We start from the raw sequence: 23,005 nt of genomic DNA, 5'->3' as shown, positions 1-23,005 counted from the left end.
TAAGCCCTATGGGAGTGTCTGCAAGAAGGTCATGGACCCCCTATTGATCCTCTACCTAATCACATGAGCCAAGGTGTGAAAACGGGTGTGGGTCCCAATCAGCCAAGGTTTCGGGTGAACCCATAGTACAACCTAGCCCAACCCTATCATGCGATTTACTGAGGTCAAATGGCCCAGGATGTGAGTGGGCGTTAAGGTGTCTGGGAAGGGATCTCAAAAGCCCCTCCCTCTGTTCAAAGATGGTCGTTCACAGTGGACATAGATGGCTTCTGAATATCATAAGTGTTCCAGTTAGGAGAGCCCAAGAGACTATAAAGACTATAAATGTGGACAACCCAGTAAAAGACAGAGTTCTCCAATTAGAGATTATGAACTGTATTAAAAATGGTCAGGGGAGTTTTGCGCCAATTTGGTTTGCATTCGTTTGTCTACACTTGTGGAACGGCTTAATTTCCTTTCCTTTCAAAAAGGATGGTCCAGTGTATACTCTGCTCAAGGAGATAACAAAGGAACCATCTTTCTTTGGGTCACGTACCTCAGTTAGGCGCCAGTTGCGCAGGCCTAGAGATCTATTTATGACTCCTTGACAACCACTGGTTGGTAGGGGAAAATGTATATTCCCTTTCTAGCTGGAGAGTAGTTGTTGGAGGCAATTGCCAGGTGAAATCACTCTGCAACACAATTAAATCTGTGACTGATTTAATTATAAGCAGACTGCTGGGGGGCAAAGTGAAAGTTTTGCCTTTTGACACGTTTTAATTCCAGTGGTAAGGCATGACTACTTTAAAGGCAAACATTGTGTTTCCAGTTTGTGTCTCACTTATTCCTTTGTAAGTAAGACTTTAACAAACTACAGGTGACTGCTACAGTCTACTAGTGATCCCTGCAAAGCAAATGCAAGGAGTGTTTTATTCCAGCAACCAGTCTCTAGCACTTCATTACTGTAGCTTTAGAAAATCTATGGGAGAATTTTGTAACATCAACGAAAAAGATTTACTGCTTACAGACACTGACTATGCAGACAGCCATAGGGAATTTTTTTTAGACTAGATCACCAAACCTTTGCAGCAGTTTTATCATATTTGATTGGTAATTCTGCAAATGCAGTTTTTATGTTGTAGTGGTCATTGACATAAACAGCTCTCTCTCCATTTGTATAGATCAGGGCTTTAAAATAACTGCCTGGACGTGTTACACACTAAATTCTCATGGAACAAAAACACACGTGCGGTCATAAAAGTAAGTGTTTACCTTTAGCCATGCGATTAAGAACCATATCAATCAGTATGTAAGTCCCAGTCCGTCCTGTACCATCACTGTGTAAGCAAAGAAGAACAAAGGTGGACACCACAAAATAAATATGAGAATTTCTGCAATTTACTCAGATAACATCAAGCAAAACATCAAACTAGCACCATTCTAGCTTACTGACTACTGTCTACTTAAATAAAGACTAAATATAGATGATAATAAACTCTTTAAAAAGTACTAAAGCAAATTGTTTATACTACAGAAGTTCCATGAAAGTTGGTCAAGCGTATACATTTGTCACACCGTTTGTGGTATTCAGGAGCAGATTTTAGCAAATTTTTACATATCTTGGCATTCAGGTAGTACCTGCAGTGCACGATGATGGGGCAGGATCGTCCTCTGTAGCACTTATTCACCTTCCTGAGGAGAGAGATCATATAGGGAGGTGGGGAAGGAAAGGTTAATAGGATGCAGCAAATGGCCTTTGGTACATGGAGTGCAGGTGGTTATGATTGTATTATTAAGCTCTGCACTTTATAAGGTAAAAATTATAAATGTTGCTTGAGTGCAGTAATAAATATCATAATAGGATTCAGAGAATACAGGGCCACAGCAGAATGGCTCCTGAATTATTTATTATCTGAATACTGGAGTTAGTGGCATGGGTGTTTTGAATGAGCTGGTCCATGGGCCATACTTATTTTAATTCAAATATCTGACAAATAATCGAGTTCGCTGTTTGGCAAAGGATTTCCAGGAGGTTTGTGCTTCAATTTTGAGAGGTTTTTTTTTTTTTTTTATTTCATTATTTTGCTTATTGCTAATTAAGTTACTTAGCATCAGAAGATAATTTAGAACTCTGACCTAACCACAAATTAACCATTAAATTGATAGGAATCTATGCATGGCCATAATTTACCTATCACTGTACAAACAAAAATGTTGTCCTTTTTCATATGTTTAAAAATGTTTTATAGACAGATATTTTTTAAATACAAGTTTTTGTAGGTTAAGAAATAAATAAATAAATGTTGAAGATGGATAGAGAGAGACAGAGATAAGAAGGGGGTTTTCTGCGATGGACCTCCTGCTGCAGCCACATCAGTCAATGATCATTTTTGTGACTATGCAACTGGACCCAGACTACTAGCTGCAAACCACAAGAATGACACAGACAGATGTGTTCAAAATTAAACCAGGGGCCTGCTGACCTCCATCGCACAGGGTGGGAGGAGAGGAGGGAGTGAGGCGGATGGCTGAAAGACTGACAGATGGGGGAATCTATAGTGTTTATTTATCAGGTAACGTCTTTAAGGTACCTTATTGTTAGTTTGCATGATTTTGTTCCTTCTGGGTCAGAGGGAGGATAGCTGGATGCTTCTTTTGAAGGAAGATTTTGTCATCTTTTCTTATTTTCTAGACTCCTCCAAAGCATGCACATCAAGTATTACTTAAAGGAAGTCTATGTAACCTCAGAAACCTGTTGTTAACTAAGGGATACTGTTAAGCAAACTGCTTGTGTGAGCTCTTGCTGTTTTACATTATATAGAAGTCATCATCATGGATCAGCTGGTGAAGTCATTTGGCAAGCTAGCCAACTGGCACTTCGACCAGCGTGACATCACCTAGTGGTTAGTGGATTACTGTTATGAAGCCTTGAGTTCTTGGTGTTTTGAAATCAAATAACCATAATTTAGAAATTAACTTCATGTACCGTCATGGACAAATTGCTTCTTACAAAACATGGCACCTAGCTGACAAACCACACATGATAGCTAGTGGAGCCCTTGTTATAAGTCATATAAGTGTGTGCTAATGTTTTCAGTGGTTCTACAGTAGCAGTGCTTTTGGCCCTTATGTGGACTTTGTTTTTGAGTCTATGTAGTGAAGGTAGCCTATAGTTAGTTCACATGCGTTAAGCTATTATCAGCTATTGTGTTGGTCAGGAACACATCCTTTGGACTGTTGGAGTCCTTCACATAGAAATCAATCCACAAGCTGTTAGAGGCAATGTGAGAGTCAAGGAAACTCAAATTTTAAAGTTTATTTTAATCTCTTCAGACACTGGCAATAAAAAGCAATTTAAAGTGTGTATGTGTTATGTTAAGTAAAGCACTTTTAATTTACAGTTGAATGAAAAGAAAACTTTCACAGGACTCTGCAGTCCTGTTAAAAACTAAATCCACCCCATGATTCAGTAGTTAGTAGAACCACCTTCAGCAGTAATACCTTCAAGTAATTATTTTCTGTATGACTTCATCAGGATTCTCATTGTTGTGGAGGAATTCTGGCCCACTCGTCTTTACAACATTGCTTTGGTTTATTGAGGTTCATGCACAGCTCTCTTAAGGTCCCACCAGAACATTTCAGTCAGGTTGAGGTCTGGACCATTGCATCACCTTAATTCTTTTTCAGCCATTCTGTTATAGATTTGCTGCTGAGTTGGTATCATTGTCCTGCTGCATGACCCAGTTTGGGCCAAGCTTTAGCTGTCAGATCTGACTCTAGAATACTTTGGTATAGACAGAAAAATCATTGTCGACTCAATGACTGTAAGCTGCTCAGCTCCTGCGGCTGCAAAACAAGTCCAAATCATCTCCTGTCCTCCACCGTGTGGTATTTGTGCAGATGTGCTGAGTTATCATTTTGAGGTTATCGCCAAGCATCTCTACTTTGGACTCGTCTGTCCAAAGGACATTGTTTCAGAAGTGCTGTGCTTTGTTCAGATTCCCCTTTGCAAACCTACTCTGCGCTGCCATGTTCTTTTCAAATAAAAGAGGCTTTCTCTAGGCAATCTTTCCAAACAAGTTATGCTTGTTTAGTCATTTTCTAATTGTAGTGTCATGAACTTTAACATGCTAATTGAGGCCTGCAGAGCCTAAGGTGTAGTTCTTGAGTTTTTTGCAGTTTCTCTGAGCATTGCACAGCATTGACCTTGGGGTGAATTTACTGGGACGTCCACACCTGGGAACACTGTTGCATTGTGTTAACACACAACTGAATGCTACAGATAAACTGCCAAAAGATTTTATAGAAGTGCTTACACTCACTAATGATCAGTTAATCATGGGCATGTGATTAGTGACACCTCGCTGCTACTTACGTTGTTAATTCCAATGGAAGCAGTCAGGGTGTACTAGTTTCTCACAGAACTACACAGTGTCCTTTCAAAACTTTCTTCTTCACAAGACCATAAATAAGAAAGTCAATCCACCTCCCATACAGAGAAAAACCTTGTTTGAATGGGATTTAACTCTCTCCTTCAGTTTTCAGGCCCCTCTTCTGTGGAACCAGCTTCCAGTTTGGATTCGGGAGACAGACACTATCTCTACTTTCAAGATTAGGCTTAAAACTTTCCTTTTTGCTAAAGCATATAGTTAGGGCTGGACCAGGTGACCCTGAATCCTCCCTTGGTTATGCTGCAATAGACGTAGGCTGCCGGGGATTCCCATGATGCATTGAGTTTTTCCCTTCCAGTCACCTTTCTCACTCACTATGTGTTAATAGACCTCTCTGCATCGAATCATATCTGTTATTAATCTCTGTCTCTCTTCCACAGCATGTCTTTATCCTGTTTTTCTTCTTTCACCCCAACCGGTCGCAGCAGATGGCCGCCTCCCTGAGCCTGGTTCTGCCGGAGGTTTCTTCCTGTTAAAGGGAGTTTTTCCTTCCCACTGTCGCCAAAGTGCTTGCTCATAGGGGTCATATGATTGTTGGGTTTTTCTCTGTATTTATTATTGTGCGATCTACTGTACAATATAAAGCGCCTTGAGGCGACTTTTGTTGTGATTTGGCGCTATATAAATAAAATTGAATTGAATTGAATTGAATCCATTTGGCATTTAACTGCCGTACCTGCGGAAGTCCAGCAGGGGGCGTGTGGAGGTAGGGATGCCCTGAGCTGGCCAGCTGAGGAAGTGAAACTGAGTGAGCGTCCGGGTCTCCTGCGTCTGCACGTTCTTTAGGTAGAAACTTCGAACCAGGAAGTCGTTACACCAGATGTGCTCCGACACCAGGTTCACCTGGACGAACACACAAGAAGAATAAGTTTGCGTGTGTGCTGCTCCACACACGCACACAGACTCACACCCTCTCACACACTCATCACCTCATAGATATGGTAGAGGGACGAGCCTTCATCAGGCCAGTAGCGGTCACACTGTTTCTCTCCATCCTCCACCAGAGCTGTCATCATCACGATCACAGTGCATCCATTCTCCCACACCATCTAACACAAAGTACACAGGTGCTGATTAACATACACATTTAAAACCGATCTGATACAAATTATTCACATATGTCTGCACACTGTTCTGATCAGCAGCAAAACTGACCTGCCAGAAGTCAGAGATGGTGTGAGACAGAGGGCCCTGGGTGGCAATGTAGGCCGGCATACGGGGATCATGTTCGATCTGTAGAGGAGGACAGAAGTGAACGGGGGGAGGGGGTCTCGAGATTGTGAACAGACACATCTACTGGATGGACTGCATTTTCCTGGGACACTTATTTTGTTGTTTTCGCCTTATTGACCAGGACCAGACCATGGGGAGAGTCACTGATCTACAAATGATATTTGGACAATTCCATAATAGTCTTGCAAGACCAAGGCTGGCCAGAAGGCCTTAATTTTTCTCTAACAGGACAAACTTTTGATTTGCTTAGGTGAAAGTGGAGGGTCAGACTTACTATAGTGCTGGCATTGATGTAGTCTGACCGCGAAGGGTTGATCTCTGCCTTCAGCTTCACCCTTGCGTGGTCATCTAAAGGACAACAGTCACAGAAATAAGTATTCAAAACTTATTTATCTTCAATTTTTGTGTGACTTCAAAGGTCAGACAGGATGCCATAGACAGAATAAACTGGTAAAATTAAGATTTGTCAACATTTTATTGAAGTTTTGTGCATGTTCTAACTGTTTTACTTTGAGTACTCAATTCTGGAACTGCATTTTCCTCTTTGATGAGCAATGATACTAAAACTTGCTTGTAAAAAGTTACCCCGCTCCCTCATATTCTCCATTCATAAGCTCCTCAAAATACTTCTTTCATCTTTTCAATGTGTTCTATGCATTCATTAGCACATTTCTCTTCCTATTCTTAATCACCCCAACCTGCTCCACATCCTTGAAACTCTTCTTCTCTTTACTTAGTGTCCAGAGTCACATATGACTCTCTATAAGCCTTTTCCTTTGCTACAGCTCTGTATACCTAGTCTCCAAGTATGCCTGTCTAATTTTTATAGATTTTCCTGACTTTCTCTTTGCTATCGTGTTCCCTTGAAGTTTTAGTTTAAGTAAATAAGTAAACAATCTAAGCTAAAAAATATGTAAAACCTTTATTAATTCAAGCCTAGGATGAGAAACCAGAAATCAACACAGATACACTTAAAATCTTGATATAACTCAATATTAAGCAGCCTCAAACTCTCAGGGTGGTTCAGACTGCTTTTTTGCCCCGTGATTTAACAGAGCAACTTTTACAGGATGCTTAATGCTGATGGGAGTGAAGTTGCTGAGGAACTCACAGGGCACTGAGTCAGGGCAGCGATTCTTCTTCACGTTGGCGTCGCTCTGAGCCATGGAGACAGCGCTGGGTTCGGCCTGGTAGGAACACAGAGCCTCCCACTCCTTCAGCAGCCTGTCCTTGTTCCTTAAGTGGTCCTCCATGTAAGCCTTTAGGAGTATAGGACATTCAGTCCCATCTTTCCATTATATGAAGAACCATGTATGTGTTGTCTAGACCTTTTAACAAATTGACCCAAAGTTTTAGAGTTTAAATAAAATAAAGCTAATTAAAACTAAATTTATCCCAGTTTTAGAGTAAGCATCTAACACTTTAGATGTGCCCAAACTCATGTGCAGTTTAACTCTGGGAAATATCTTACCAATGCCAGTATATACACTGTATATAAAAGCCTTAAACCTGCATTCTTTCTAATGGCCAGCAGGGGGCGCTTGAAGAAGTCTGACTGTATAGAAATCTATTTGAAAATCAGCCTACTTCTCACATTATTAATGACCTCAGTCAACACTTTTCTAATGAGTTTATGGGCTCAACTGCTATTTTAAGTATTCTTTAATACAACACAATGTTAATTTTGTAAATCAATTTCCATATTAGAGTAAAACAGAGAATAACATAGAGTATCCTTTATCCTGTAGCTACCTGGTGATCCTACAACTGAGACAAATGGCGTCAAAAAAATGAAGAGCCAGCAAAATATTTACACACAAGTCCTGTCGTTATGAGTATTTGGCAACTGTTTATAAATGTTTTTAATATCAAAATGCAGCAGTGAGGCAAAAATATTCTGTAACTAAATTTGACTTTATCTGATTTTTAATTTTTCACAAATCTTCTTGTGAACCTTTTGACTGATCCCTTTCTAAGGTTTAACCTATTAAATTTGGCATCCTCACAGGCAGCATTTACACATCATCAAGTACTGACCAGTATCATGTGACCAGTAGAGATGTCCATGTTGGCCTGAGCTGGCTCCTCACACCAGGAGGGCGTGCTGCTATGGGAGCTGGGGCTTGGCTGGGCGCCGTCGCTGAACTGGGACGAAACACTGCTCACCCTCGAGTCTGTACCTCCGCCTCCCACTGCGCCTCCCGCAACACTTCCTCCACCTCCACCTCCTCCACTTCCTCCACTTGCTCCTCCCACAGCACCCAGGGCGGCAGCTTCAAGGCGTCCAAAGGCACCTTTGGAGGCCATATGCTGGCGACACAGGTCCTGGTGAGCCAGTTATGCATGCACTGTTTCATTACACTGCACTCCTCTCACTGCGTTGTGCCTCTTAACAGTTTATATAGATTTGTATTTGTATAAAGCATCTGAATGGACTATTTCGTCACTAAAAAAAGAAAAAAAAAAGAAAGTCTTTGCTAGCAAAGTAATTTGAAAAGTTATGTTAGCAAGCAAGCTACGGACATATACATAGCTTATTTAGCAAGTCGCAAATACACAACAGTGGCAGTACAGATTGAAAATTTCACAGGTTATCTTCAGTGCTGCCATCTTGGATTGTTAATTCGAGGTTAGTGGGCTGCTCTAACTTTCTGAGTTGGAAATCCAGGAAGCAGACGGGGCATCCTAAGCAAAGGTTCCGACTTATAAATTAATCTGGAAACCACTACGAATCCTATCCTACCCTATGAGATGTGAGACTGCAATTTGTCCGTGTTAGTAGGTACGCTAGCATTAGCAACACTAGCCAAAAGACAGCTCAGAGGCTGACTTGAACTCCAAAAATCAAACAATGCATCCATGAATTAACTGCCCTGGTGATGCTGACCTGAGTTTTCCCCTAATGGTCAAACATTATTAGGAAAAACTTCATTAGACAAAACTGACAAAAGCAGTTTTTTTAAAATTACTTTGCTAGCTAGTAAAGTCTGTTTCTAACATTAGCCAATTATATATAATGTAATGGGGCAGCACGGTGGCACGGTGGTTAGCACTGTTGCCGCACAGCAAGAAGGTCCTGAGTTCAATTCCACCATCAGGCCGGGGTCTTTCTGTGTGGAGTTTGCATGTTCTCCCCGTGTCCGCGTGGGTTCTCTCCGGGTACTCCGGCTTCCTCCCACCGTCCAAAGACATGCAGCTTGTGGGGATAGGTTAACTGGATAGTCCAAATTGCCACTAGGTGTGAATGTGTGAGTGAATGTGAGTGCGAATGCTTGTCTGTCTCTGTGTGTTGGCCCTGCGACAGATTGGCGACCTGTCTAGGGTGTACCCTGCCTCTCGCCCTATGATAGCTGGGATAGGCTCCAGCGCCCCCTGCGACCCTGAAAAGGATAAGCGGAAGTGAATGGATGGATGGATATAATGTAATGTCTAAGACTAGTCAATACAAGCTTATAATCTGACTGAAGTAACGTACAAGGTCATAGATGATGGCCTTTACTAAAGTAAAGTTATGTTGAGTTTGTGTTGGAGTTACGTTTTGTTGGGAACTGTGATGGCTGCATGCAACCACACAACTGAAAGACTCTGGTAATTTTCATGTTTACCTTTCATTCTTATTTTTATATTGTGCTGTAAAGCTTCCGTGATCATAAGTTAACCAATTCAAAATTTTGAGTTTGTTTGTAATACCTGACAGCAGTAAGCTATAGTCCAAATGATGGCATAGAATCTGTTTTGCATTGTTTGTTATGGTAAAATGGGTGTATGCTATATTCATTATTTTCTGTTCTTGAGTTACCTGGCTGCCGCTCCAGTCCTTCCTGGTTTGGGTGAAAGAGGAGGCTGAGGGTGGAGCTGGTTTAAATGCAGAAGCCAATAAATGTGTATGCATGTTCCCTCCTATGTAGGAGGGAATTGGGGTTCTTCTTGAATTATGGTTGGCTGTTATCGCTGTGGTTTTCACCTTTGGTGTATACAATGATTTATTCGCTTGCTGTATAACTGGAGCTGTCTCTCATTTGCTGAGTTTGCTGAGTTATGTTTTGTTAAGTGGTTTTTGAGTAGAATTTTGTTAAGTTGACCTCTTTTAAGGGCCCACTTGGTTCTTAAAATAGTTTGTTTTTGTCATTTTGAGTTTTTGTAATAGTTTTGTCCTTTTTGGGGTATAATAAAACCCATTTTTTGAAGATTATACCTGTGCCTGTATGTTTTTGGCTGCTCGGTCCGTGATAGGAACCGATCATTTGGTAACGTTAATGATTAGTGGACTCCATTTCTAACTGAGGTAAGGCCTTTGGGAGCATAAATCCTTTTGGCTTCGGATTTTTGGAATAAAAGTGGTCCAGAGACCTTCAGAAATCAGTCCACAGGTGATTGGAGGCAGCTGAGAGAGTCGGGGAAAGCCTCATTTTTGAAGTTACATTAAAATCAGTTCATACATTGGGAATAAAAAGCAGAACCTGGACATTCGCCTCTCACATCTACACCATATTTCCATTTTATTGACTTTAGCGGACTATTTGAACTTTTATTGCCTATACTGGTTATAACTTTTTGTTATTGCCTATTATTCTTTCCATCTTGGCCATTTATCCAAATACTTCAACGTCCATCTGCTAGCACTATTACTTTCAACTATCAGTTAATTAAAATTTCAACCACATGGTGCCAATGCAGTAACATTCATTGAAATTTAATTTCTGTACACCTGCTATATCCTGAGGTACGCCCTCACCTGGTACTCCTGGTGGCTGAAGCTGCCTCCTTCTGGTCCCAGACCCAGCTTCTTTGCCGCCAGTCGGTGTGCATGGTGGCGCAGGCAGGTGATGGTCATGGCCGCCACCAGGATGCCGCCGATGCAGGCCATGGCCACCAGCATTGCAAACACCCAGCGGGAGCGGGGCTGGACTCTGGTCGCCAAGGGCAAAGACTTCCCATTATTCTTCTGTAACAAGTGGACAGAAAAAAAGCCTAAATTCAGCTTCCTTCTGACCACTCGTATCAGCAACAGTGAATACCTACAGAACTGATTTTAAGATGAATGTAGATAAATGTGTAAATGCACTCACCTCTCCAACACCGCTCTGCAGCACCTTCAAGCCCGTCTCAGACTCCAGGAAGTTCTTCTCTGCAACTGATTCAACCAACCAATCAACAATAAACCAAAGTTTAAACAAAACCCCCTTTGCACCTTTCCTCCTTTTTATGCTTCCTTTAATCCAGTTTTGTTCTCTTCTTCGTTTCTTTACATTTAAAACCTTTTCATATGTTTTCTTGCATTCTTTCCTCTGTCAGTCCTTCTTTGTTTCACAGTCCTGAACACACTATACAGTTCCTACCTTCCTATTTTTTCTTCCTTTGCTATTTTTTTCTTTTTCAATTGGTTTATTCTTCCCTACCATCCTTCCTTTCTCTTTTAACCTTTTTTCTTTCTTCCTCCATTCCTTCCTTCAATTCTTTATTTTTCTTCAAGCCTGTCTTAATTCTTTCCTTTGCTTTTGATTTCTTCCTTTGTTCTTTTGTTCCCTCTCCTGTCTGATCTTCTTTTCTTTTACCTTTCTTCTTTTTTCTTTTCTTCCTTCCTTTCTTTTGTCCTTCATTCTCAAATTTTCTTCCTTTATTTCTTCCTTCCTCCTTCCTTCCTCACTTCCATTCTTCTCCCCCTTTTCTTCCTCAGCTCCCTTCCTTTTCATCCATCATTACTTAGTTCCTCAATTCATCCTTTCTTCATTCCTTCATCCTTCCTTTTTATATTCCTCATCGCTTCCTTCCTTCAGTTCTCCATTTTCTTTCATTTCTGCTTTCATTTTTTCCTTCATTTGTCTTTCCTTATTCACTTTGTTGTTTTGTTCCTTCACCTTTACTGTCCTTCCTTCTTCCTTCCTGCCATCCATCTTTCCTACCTCCCTTCCTTCCTCAGTTTCTTTCTTTCTTTCTTCCTTTCATCCTACCTTACTTAGTTCCTCAATTTCATCCCTTATTCTTTCTGTCCTTCCATTTTCTTGTTCCCTTTGTTCTTTTCCCTTCCTTCCAACATTTCTTCTCTCTTTTCTTTTCTTCCTTTCCTTCCTTCTTTGTTTCTTCTTTGCCCTCAACCCCCCCCCCTTCCTTTCCTTTTTCATCCTCTTCCCTTCTTTTTCATCCTTCACTACTTAGTTTAATTCTGTGGTCTCCTCTGTGAGTGCTTTGATTGAACCCACAGCGGGCGGCGCTCTAAAAAGTGAACAGGTGGCGTACCAGCTTTGTCGGCCACGTCTGCGGCTGTCAGGTTCTTGGCGTTGGGTCTGATCCTGAAGGTGATCGCAGGTCCGACCACACTGCAGAGAGGCAGAGAACGCCCAGCAGGTGAGTTTTAGACTGAAATAAAACACCAGCTGAACATAAGTTACCTAATCTAATGCCCATTAATAAGAATCAGTAACATGTTTTTAATAGTTTGTGCAACAGGAGAACAAAGAGCACTTTTACTTTTTAATCTCAGACACTTTGCAGAAATCTCTTCAGGTCAGTTCTTCTCTAAACAAGTCTCATTTTCTTCTAAGAAGTGAAAATCTGCAACAGCGTCATCAATATTTTCATGTTTAATTTATTTAAGTAAAAAAGAATGTTTACTCATTCTAGAGTAGCAACCTGCTCTAATATTTACTTTATCCAGATAAATGGAAACGATTTTAATATAATGATGACTCTTTGAGATGTTTCTTTGGGATGAACTCAGTATTTTGCTTTCAGTTTCATTAACATTACTTACAGTTCTCCTATATGGGAGGTACAGCGGTGTATTTTTGTGCATATTAATTTTTTATTGCATTTATTACTTCTTTAATTGTATGGGGTTTTTTCTGTTGTTTATTGAAATGCTCTGAATAAACTGTAACTGCTATTGTTTTATTAAATCTTGTGAAGACATGGAGTTTACGTGGATCTTAATAAAGAAAATCGCTTGGATAAGAAGGAGATTTCTGCAGGTCGGAGCTTGCTGCAGGGTCAGGAAGAAGGAGGAGGAGGAAGAGAAGCAGGTCAAAGAATCACTTCCACGAGCAGAAAGTCGGTGCAGCTCGCCGTCCAGCTTCACCAGGTCTGGGGGACCTCATGAATCAAAGAGCGAGGATCCAGAGGCTGAAGCCAGAAAGCACGTCGCCTTTTCTTTCAGATTTTTCTTTCTTATTTTTTGTGCCGGTTGAGGAGCAGCAACGTCCTCGCTCCTACCTGATTCTGATGAAGGAGTTGGTGGAGAGGCCGATCCTCTCCGACAGCAGCTCCAGCAGTCGCACCCCGTCGTTCAGACTGAGGGGGCTGACAAAACACACACATTTAAACACACACACGAACAGACACTCTCTCACACATACATACAGCAGCGTTCAAAGATTTAAAGAAGACCTTTGACCTCTGAATCTGAGTCAGTCTGACAGTCAGTTTATCAGCTTCTGCTTCTGATTTCCTGATCTGAGCTCAGGGGTCGGCGCTTTTACTTTCTTCCTGTACTCCTTTGTTTGCTCCCTCCTTCCTTCCTGTCTTTAGGTGTCTTTCCTTCTTTTAATTTCAATATCTCAGTTTCTTTCCTTCCTTCATTCTTTTTAATTTTCTTACCTCCTTCCTTTTTATTTCTTTACTTAATTTATTCAGCCTTCCTTACTTCTTTCTAGTCTTCTTTCCTATAGTTTTTTCCTTGTGTTGTTTATTCAACATAGTTTTCTCTGTTAATCCTTTTGATTTAATTTCTGATGCCATACATTTCTTTCTTTCCTCATTTTCCTTTTTCCATTTTTTAATACCTATTTCTTTCTTTTCTTCCATTTTCTTTCTGTCAGTTCTTTTACATCCTTCCATTTTCACACTGCTCTGTCTTTATTTATTTCCTTCCTTGATTTATTCCTTTCCTTTACTACCCTCCTTGTTTGTACGAGTGTTTCCTTCATCCGTTCCTTCCTGCCTTTTCTTCTTTTAGTCATCAGTTCCTTCTTTGCTTCTTTCTCACAGCACAGAGCAGTTTAACCACTTAAGAACAAGGTCACAGATAACAGCCTTCAACACAACTTTGCTATATTAGATTATGGTTTTTGTGAACTGTCTGCTACATTTCACAGGAGCAAAGTAATAACCTTCTTTGGTCACATTACAAGAAATTTTAGACTAATGGATGGACAGCCCCGTTATCTGTCCAGGATGTATCCTGCCTCTGGCCCTAACGACTAGGACTGGCTGAAGCACCACTGCAAGCCTGAAATGGATAAGCAGATGGATGGATGTAAGGACAGACTGATGGATTGCAAGACCGGTGGTGAATGGATGAAAGGCAGATGGATGGACAGATATCTTTTATTCATTTCCTTCTTTGCTTTCCTTGTTCATTTTCCTTTCCTTCCTTTTTTCCCTTTATTCTTGTTTCTTTTCTTCCTTCTCTAAATTTCATCACTCCAGTTTCTTCATTTTTCTCCTTCTTTCATTCCTTTCCACTTCTCCTTTTCATTTCTTTTCTGTTCTACTGTTTCTTTCTTTACTCATTTGTTCAGTTATCTTTCATTATTTCTTTCCAGTCTTCTTTCCTTTAGTTCCTTCCTTTTATTTCAACACCTGTGTCTCTATCCTTTCTTCCATTTTTCAGTGTTTATCCTTCAGCATTAGTTTTCCTGCTGCGTCGACATTGGTGAGCAGCATGTGGACTCCTTTCACCACAAACATGAAAGCAACACATAACAAGATGTCTGTCCACTCACACCTTCAGGCGTCCTGATTGGCCAGACACTCAGGAAGCATACCTCTGATTGGTGACGATGTAGCCAAATTCGTCCACCTGACCTGCTGGATCCTTCTTCCCCAGTTTGTCCTGATTGACTGTTGTGGTGGGTGTTGCCTCTTTCTGGACTCCCTCTGGTGTCGGAGGCTTGGCGTTGGAGGGTGGAGCCTCCTGGGCAGACATTTTATAGGCCATTGAGCCCTCTGTGATCTGATAGATGAAGATAAATGAACGCATTTGATTGGAAATAAAGGAGTATTTTCGCTTCTTTACTTGTTCATTTATGAGATTTATAAACCAATTAATTTAACTTGAAATTATTGCTTTAGATTAATTTTTCTCTAAATGCAGTCAACATTTTGAACCCCTAAACAAGAAGAGATTAGCTCTGATGTGACACCAGAGACTCTGAAGCACTGACAGGCAAAATGCACACGACTGTGTTTTTGCTGTATTCTGCACAGCTACGACTGATATGTTGTTTTTTTGTTGTTGTTTTTTTGTAATAAACAGATAAACCATCACATTGTTTTTGGTGGGAAGCAACGTGTTTACCTTCTTTCCTGTAGCAGCATTGTTCCCGTATTTATCTGAAGAATAAACAAAAATAAAACATGTTGAAGAGACTTTTTTTTTTTTCAACCCTTTAAATGCAAATGGTGGACAGGTTTGTTTATCTGATTGGATCTTTACTTTATTGGAAGTACAAATTTCAAATGTATCCTTCAAAGATCAGCATATCAAATAATGAAAATTTGCTGTTGTTGCCTGTCTGCAGCTTTAAAGAAGGCAGTGAAGTTTGTGATGTTAGTGAAGTGAAAAGATTGACCTTTGGATTGCTTTTGGGCGTAGGAGCTCTCCAGCTGCAGCTGCTTCAGAGCGGCGGGCAGATCTTCTTTCTGTTCGGGGGACAAGTCCTTCATGTCGAGACCGTAGTGATCGAGCAGCAGAGCCAGTCTCTGCAGGGAACGCTCTACGAATACAGCACAGAGCACTTTAACCACTGAAGGACAAGGCCACATCTATGGATAATAGCCTTCAACACAGCTTTACTACTGTGGATTTTTTTAATTTGGTGAACTATCAGTTTTTTCCTCTGCTACATTTCACAAGAGCAAAGTATTGCCCTTCTTTGGTTACATTATAATAAATGTTAGTTAGATAATGGATAGCCCCGAGACAGCCACGTGATCTTTGCAGGATGTATCCTGCCTCTCGCCCAATAACGACTGAGACAGGCTCTGAACTGGATAAACAGATGGACGGATGGACAGATGGAACAGGAGTATGGATAGCCCAATGAATGGATGATAAATGAATAGACAGATGATTGGATAGATCGAGGGTAAATGGACAGATGGATAGATGGTACAGGCGTATGGATAGAGTGATGAGGAATATGGATAGACCAACAGATAGATGGATGATGGATATACAGACAGATATATGGGTGGATGGATGGAGGGGTGGATGGGCAGAAAGCTGAATGAATGATGATGGATGTATGGATAAATCAACAGATGGATGGATTGATGAATGGATTATGTACAGACAAAGGGATGTATGGACGGATGGATGGATGATGACTGTTGGATGGATGGACAGGTAGATGGAATGGGTGTATGGACAGAGCAATAATGGAAAACAGACAGATGCAACAACCAATTGAACAAAAAAGACAAAAAAGTGATAAAAATTACTACAAAGAAAGAAGAGTGACTGTGAGGAGGCAAAACACGACCACAACAAGACCCAAATGACTTTAGAAAAAAGCAAAATTAAAATGATCAGTCAGAAATTTCCCAAAATTGTGAAAAAAAAAGATAGAAAATTGTTATAAATTGTTATAAATGTCTAGCAATTGTGACAAAAATTCCACAAAGAAACAAAAGATACCCAATGAAAAGTAACAAGTTACAAATAAAGAATCCAAATAAACACAAATCCAAAACAGCAACAAAAAACCCCACACACAAACATGTCAAGGAAAATACCAAAGAGGGAAAACTTACCACAAAAACAAATGTACAATAAAAAGATTGTACACACAACATGTTTAAACAGACAATAAAAAGTTACTGAAAAGAGACATAAACTTACGACAGAGACAAAAAACAACCATGTTTGTAAAAATTTACAAACATTTCCCTGAAAAAGGAAAAAAAAGAGTAAAAAGTGAGCAGAAAGACACACACACACACACACACAATAAAAAAAACATAATAAACACGATGGACAAAACAAATAATGACTTGTCTTCTTTTCTCGTCTCGCTCACCATCCAGTCCTGACAGGGCATCGTACTCATCCTGTGCCTTCTTCTCTGCTGGCTCCTGCTGTGCAACCTGGGAAACGTAGTCCTCACCATAGTCCAGGGGGAAGTCCAGCTCCGGGAAAAATGAGGAAGAAGATGAGGAGGACAGTGAGGATGGGAGGCCAGCTGCTGCTGCTGCCACTGCTCCTCTGTGGCGGGGAAGAGACTGAACAGGTGAGGAAGAGGAAGAAGAAGAGGAGGAAGGAGAAGTGAGATAAAAGGACACTAGATCCTGGAGGAGCTGCCGGTCTCGGTCCAGAGGACTTCCTCGAGATCTGGAGCGATAGGAGGAGGGATGGAGCGGGAAGGCCGGGTTATCATCCAGAGTGTTGAGGGAGCGCTCCTCCTCCTCCTGGTAGCCGTACTGCTGCTGCAACAACACACACACACACACAACAGATATGTGCTGCTTTGGCCACTAGGGGGCAGAAAAACACAAAAGTAGAATAACAATGTATTGGTTTCAGAGATGTTCTGGTTTAAACTTGTCCGGCCTGTGCACATCAGGGATTTTCCCCTACATAATAAAATATTGCAGGAGGGTTTCAGTAAACTATTTGAAGTGTTTGCCTGAACATTCCTCCCACCTTGTGGTAGGTGTATGGGTCCAGCAGGGGTGTCTGCATGTGGACAGAAGACCGGGAGGGATTGAGGACCATGTAGTCCACATACTGCTGCATCATCTTGGGGTCAGCTTGATCTTCAGGACCCTGACCCCTTTGTGGACTGGAGCCCAGCAACCTGGAGGACCTAAGAAATAAAACAGCTCAGTCTTGTCTAAGATGCTACCCTCCCGATTTTAATGATAGTAACGTTCTTCTTACAGTTTGGGTGACTTCTCATTAAGTTTAGAGTGGGTTTCAATGGTGGGAACTTGGCTCAGCTCTCGGCTGATGATTGCCTGGGTCATGTCGTCCTTCCAGTTAAGACCTGTGCAGCCACATGTAGAAATATTACCAAGAGTGACAGCACAAAAAAAACCTAACTGCAATGAGGGAGCAAAAATTGCTAAAAGAACACAATGAAACCATTAAAGAACAAAAAGTGATAACACAAAATGTCCAAAAGGTGACTAGAAGATGCAGAATTAGTAAAAAGAACCAAAGGATAATCACAGCATAATACAAAATGAAGGCAAAAGGCAAAAATGATGACAAAAAAGATCAAACAACCACTTACAGATGCCAAATTAATACAGATAGAGAAAAAAATGTGTAAAAATGACCAAACATGACTACAACATTACCACAAAAAGATACTAAACCACCAGAAAAACAATCTGTGATTATAAAGAGCGACAAGATGAGGGAGGGCAAAATTAGCACAAAGCACCAAAAAAAGCCCCAAATGACTTTAAAAATGACAAAGCTACATGAAATGGACAAAAAAGGACTACGAAAAGAAAAAAAAGACCACTTAATGACAAAAAGTGATGACTTTAAGACAAAAATAACCAGAACCGATGGCCACAGAAAGCAAAATACAAGAAATAAATCCCAATTAATAGAGGATTTTTTTTAGACCAATGCTAATACTGATATTTGGTGATTGTTAAAAACAATCCAATATATCGACATAGTTATTTATTTACTTATTTATGCCAGACTCTGTGATGTTAATGGGGTAGTTACTGAGCCAAAAAAACTGTTACACATGCAATGAGCACAAAGACATAAAAGAGGAAACCATATTCCCCCCTTTACTTTAGTGCACATGAGCTGAATTAAAAGTGTGCCGCTGTATTCAGAGACTCACCCTGAACCATCAGGTCTTTGAGGACTTCCTGCAGTTTGTGCAGGACGGGTACAGACACCTGATACTGGACGGGTTCCTGATGAGGAGCCTGGCACTGTCCAAACAATCCATCTGCACAGAAAGAAATTCTGCTGTTGCCAAGCATGACAGCAACCACAAAACTCCACACATCGAAACACCCCATAAATACATTTATGTGCATTTTTAAAGCAGGAGACATAAGGTGGTTTGTTTGTCTGTCAGCAAAGATCTACTAAACTGAACTTACTGAAGAGGCAGGGCAATGGAAGAACCCATGAAAAATGAAACCAGCAGTTCTGTAATGTCCATGTCAGCATGGCTCCAAAAGTCAGTCAATCCCCATAGACTCAATAAATTGATTCAATTCAGCTTTATTTATATACCACCAAATCAGAACAACAGTCTCCTCAATGTTCTTTAGCTTGTAAGGCAAAGACCCTACAATAATACAGATGTAAACCCAGCAATCAGTTGGCCCCCTATGAGCAAGCACTTGGTGACAGTGGGAAGGAAAAACTCCCTTATAAAGGAGCAGCCAAAAGTAGCTTTACAGCATGGATTACTGTGAGAGCCGGTGTTGGGTGTTTTGCCCAAATATGTTCACTTCTAGCCCTAAAACCCCCCAAATGGTGACTAATATAAAGGTGAAATTTTGTGGGCACCTTCCCGTCACATAGTCCAGTTTGGTACTGACCTGCTGACCATTAAAAAGAATGTAGGTTTAAGGTACTTCAGCATTGCTTGTCCTTTCACACCCAGAAGCTACATTGGGTTAAATATTCTTTCAATGCGTCAGCATTTTGCAATTTTCTCACTTCAGATTTCTTAGCTTGTGTTTTTCTCAGCTGGGTTTGTTTTGAGCCCTCAGGGCCACCGTACTTTGCAAGTTTAAATGCTGTTTTCTTTCCTTGTAGAAGAAGAATGAGAAGAACAAAAACAAGCAACTGCTCTGTGTTTACCAGGACAGCAGCAGGAACGTACTGTACGAGTGCTCATCAATAATGTACACTACACATGCTGTATGTAATGCATGTAAACACGAACACAGCACATGCACACACACGTGTACACACAAACACACACTTGGCTTCATAGATGTAACACACACACACACACTCACTGTGGTGGTGTTTTTGTGTGTGAGTGTGTGTGCGTGGGCTGTGGTGAGTCATCACCTCTGTCTCCATCTCACACACACACACACACAAGGGAGACACACGGTAGTCAGGCAAGTGATGTCACTGTTGTCATAGAGACGGCTCTCAGCCAATCGACCTGCGATTGGCTGAGAGCCGTCTGACGGAGGGAGACCTCGTTTACTCTTTTCCCCTTGCATTACTCTGTTTATCTTCATCTCTTTCTCCATCTTGACGTCGCTTCCCTCACTTCCTGTCATTAAAAAAAAAAAAATCTTACTGCTGAACTGACGCAGCTCATAGAAAAATAATTTTTACACAACACTCACAAACATCCATCAGCTGCTCAAATTGAACGGTGACGTCTGCAGAGGTGCAGGCAGTTACGTGAGTGAAGTTTTTATTTAAGATTACAGATGTAACAAGATAAGAAGTGTAACACAAGTTACAAATATTTAAAGCTACAAAAGATGTCTTTGTCTTACACAGTCCTGAATCACATTTAATAAACTCAAAATGCACGACTACAGATGTTTAAGTGCATTTTTTCAAATGCATTTTTTTTTTTAAATGCAGTGAAATGTTCTCTCCCATTGAAGCTTTTAAACAAACATGATCAGAGCTTTAAAGCAGTCTGTCTATTTTTAGGCTCTTGAAACACTTTTCTTTGATTTCATCACTACAGAGACTGAAAACATATTGCAGATGTTTAAGGACACAAATTTCAACAGTTTTTCTAAAAATACTATTTAATCAAGTCTGCAGATGAAAGAAAAGCAGAGACAATGATGTCACTGGGATTAAAATAGATTTTTCTCCTGAATTCAAGCTTTTCCGTCCATCCTTTTTCTTCCACTTATCCAGGTTGTGGGGGCAGCAGCCTAATCAGAACACAGAGGCTTTCCCAGTCCAGCCAGGAGATGCAATTATTCATCTCTGGCTTTCATCCTGTCTCCCCTCCCTCACCCCCAACCAGTTGCAGTACAGTTGGAGCAGATGGCCGCCCTTCCCTGAGCCTGGTTCTCCCATAGGTTTCTTCCTGTTAGAAGGGAGTTTTTCCTTCCGACTGTCGCCAAGTGCTTGCTCAAAGGGGGGAAATTTGATTGTCTGGGTTATTGTAGGGTGTTTACATCACTATATAAAGCGACTTGAGGTGACTGTTGTTGTGATTTGGTGCCATATAAATAAAATTGAATTGGATTAAATTAATCTCTCCAGTGTTTCTTGTGCCTGTCCCTTGGGCCTGCTCTAGGTCTCTACGTTCAGAGTCCCTACTGTCATGTCCACACTCTTTCCTTTCCTTCTCTCTCGCTGCCTCCTGACATGCCTTCCCCCTCGCCTCTTCCTTAGTCCTTAGCCAACAGTAGCACAGTTTCCACCAGCGCAGCACTGAAAGCGGTCATTATTAACCCGTGTCCTAACCGATGACCCGGTATGGAAATCTCAGTCTCCATGTTTGATCTGACTTTGATTTTGATTTGATGTCGGTCGCCCTTCATGAAACAGCCATCCTCATTTATGCGGCCATTTAACCAGAACTAGTCAGGATTATACTGGCCTGAAGTTGCTGTGAAAACTCAGACAGCAAATGAATAAAGCTTCTATTGTTTTTTGGTGAGACTGCAGCTTGTTTTATTTACACACAGCAGAGGTTGCACACAGTGTGTCTTTTTCCATCCATCCACTCTCACTTATGCAATCCAGGACAAGTGTCTGAAAGGCAGCAGCCACTCCGGACACATCGCCAGTTCAGAATCACCAGTTAACCTAACAAGTTTTTCTTTTCAGGTACACACGAAGAACCCAGGCAGACCAACAGTGGATTCAAACCCAGGACCGGGACTTTGTTAAGGACAATTAAACAAACCAGAGTGTGCTAATGCTATTGCACTGATCACATTCAACCCTATTTTTAGTCTTTCAGTCTGGATCACTTTATTACTTTACTGTGAAATATTTTTATCTGACCTCATAGGAACTAGAAATAAGAAAGTACTCAAAATGACCTTTTCACGAGTGAAATCTAGAATGTGTGAGTGTGTTATTCAAGCATTTCAACCCAGATTAGAAATGATTAAAACTTCTAAAGATGTCTTTTTTTGTATAGTCTAAATGCTGCACGTCTAGGGACACAGAAATTATAATTTTTATGCATAACAAAATATTCTGAGCACAGTTTGGGTGAAGATTCGTTTTGAGGCATGGATATGTGATGAAAAGCACACAAAATGGGCAGTGTGCAAAATTCAGTCTGGCATTCAAGCAATTTCTGCACAGATTACAGATGCCTTCTGCAATCCTTTTACCTCAGACTGGAGCTAAACCTGTTTTATTCAAACCCTCCAGATGGTGAACACAAACTGTAGGTGTTTAATAAAGACACACCAAATGGGTTATTTTGTTCATTGTTAACTATTTTATGCATCTTCAAAAAAAGCACCAAAATGAAACCACTGTGGTGAGTCACTTTTGGTGTGTTCAGAACTAATTTTGTGCATCTTCATGAAGTCTGGAAATGTGTGATTACAGATGCTTAAGGAAATAAAATGGGCTGTTTTTAAAATGCAGTCTGGGTGTTTTCCTCTTATACATGATGACACAGGCTGAAATAATTACATCTTCAAAAAAGGACCTTCAAAGTGGGTGTCTTTTTTTGAAGACTCCTACATTTTTGATGAATCTTAATGTTGTAAGATTACAAATGGTCAGACACACAAAATGAGAGGATTTTGAATCAAGTCTGGTAGTAAATTGATTGTTAATCATGATTCCAAACTGCAGATGTTTAAGAAAATAAAAAATGAAAATCATTAAGCAGTCTAGAATAACTTTAAACATGTTTAAATCCATTAGATTTGTTCTTTTTTCCCCAAAGGTCTTGAAATTATTTCTATTCACGTGAATATTCAGTTCAGATGTTCCAGACTGAGAAAACGAGCTGCGTGTTCTCACAAAGCCTCGTTCTTGGATTCATCAAAAGTTTGGCACGACATGTTCCACCTCAAGGAAAAACAAGGAACAAAACATCCTCGGGGAGAAAGGGGTAACATGCCATCAATAATGCAGGCGACCCTTTCAGGTGCACGCCCGTGCGCACGCTCTCATAATGACAACCCCAACACGTTTGAACAGGCAGGGAGGAAACAGGAAACCCAGCGAGCGATTATAGGCAGAGCCGTCAAAGGCGTGACATCTGATGGGCTCCAGGCTGTGTGATGGACAGGGGACGTGCCAGAGCTTCCTGAAGCGTGCCGCGGTAACCGGAACCTGCTGGGATCAGTCACTTTCACGCAATTTACTATTCCCATTAAGCTGCATTCAGGTTACCGTAAATATGAGCTCCCTACTGAGGAGGAAGTTTCAGCTCTAATTTGAC

At 40.9% G+C, this 23,005-nt stretch overlaps 1 protein-coding gene across 5 annotated transcripts in view; it reads right to left on the bottom strand.

The window, feature by feature from the left end:
• The window catches only part of ptprnb (protein tyrosine phosphatase receptor type Nb), a 41,402-nt gene that overhangs the window by 1,877 nt on the left and 16,520 nt on the right, over positions 1-23,005 (bottom strand). Inside the window, exons 3-21 of one of the 5 annotated variants that reach the window (XM_031735899.2) lie at positions 18,473-18,583; positions 17,542-17,647; positions 17,305-17,467; positions 16,682-17,087; positions 15,233-15,376; positions 14,959-14,993; positions 14,426-14,613; positions 12,873-12,959; positions 11,901-11,980; positions 10,733-10,797; positions 10,399-10,608; positions 7,701-7,973; positions 6,775-6,922; positions 5,938-6,011; positions 5,586-5,663; positions 5,360-5,479; positions 5,107-5,273; positions 1,618-1,671; positions 1,252-1,316 (exon numbers count right to left, since the gene is read on the bottom strand). In XM_031735899.2, the coding sequence (XP_031591759.1) occupies positions 1,252-1,316; positions 1,618-1,671; positions 5,107-5,273; positions 5,360-5,479; positions 5,586-5,663; positions 5,938-6,011; positions 6,775-6,922; positions 7,701-7,973; positions 10,399-10,608; positions 10,733-10,797; positions 11,901-11,980; positions 12,873-12,959; positions 14,426-14,613; positions 14,959-14,993; positions 15,233-15,376; positions 16,682-17,087; positions 17,305-17,467; positions 17,542-17,647; positions 18,473-18,583 (2,574 nt within the window). Of the gene's footprint in view, positions 1-1,251; positions 1,317-1,617; positions 1,672-5,106; positions 5,274-5,359; positions 5,480-5,585; positions 5,664-5,937; positions 6,012-6,774; positions 6,923-7,700; positions 7,989-10,398; positions 10,609-10,732; positions 10,798-11,900; positions 11,981-12,872; positions 12,960-14,425; positions 14,614-14,958; positions 14,994-15,232; positions 15,377-16,681; positions 17,088-17,304; positions 17,468-17,541; positions 17,648-18,472; positions 18,584-23,005 lie in introns of all 5 variants that reach the window. The other 4 variants (XM_031735907.2, XM_039606293.1, XM_031735891.2 and 1 more) reach the window with 4 other exon arrangements.

Source organism: Oreochromis aureus, linkage group 23 (genome assembly GCF_013358895.1).
Source record: "Oreochromis aureus strain Israel breed Guangdong linkage group 23, ZZ_aureus, whole genome shotgun sequence".
In the NCBI taxonomy this organism is placed as follows: domain Eukaryota; kingdom Metazoa; phylum Chordata; class Actinopteri; order Cichliformes; family Cichlidae; genus Oreochromis; species Oreochromis aureus.
Note: the sequence above shows the minus strand (reverse complement) of the source record. Positions and strands in the feature narration are given on the sequence as shown.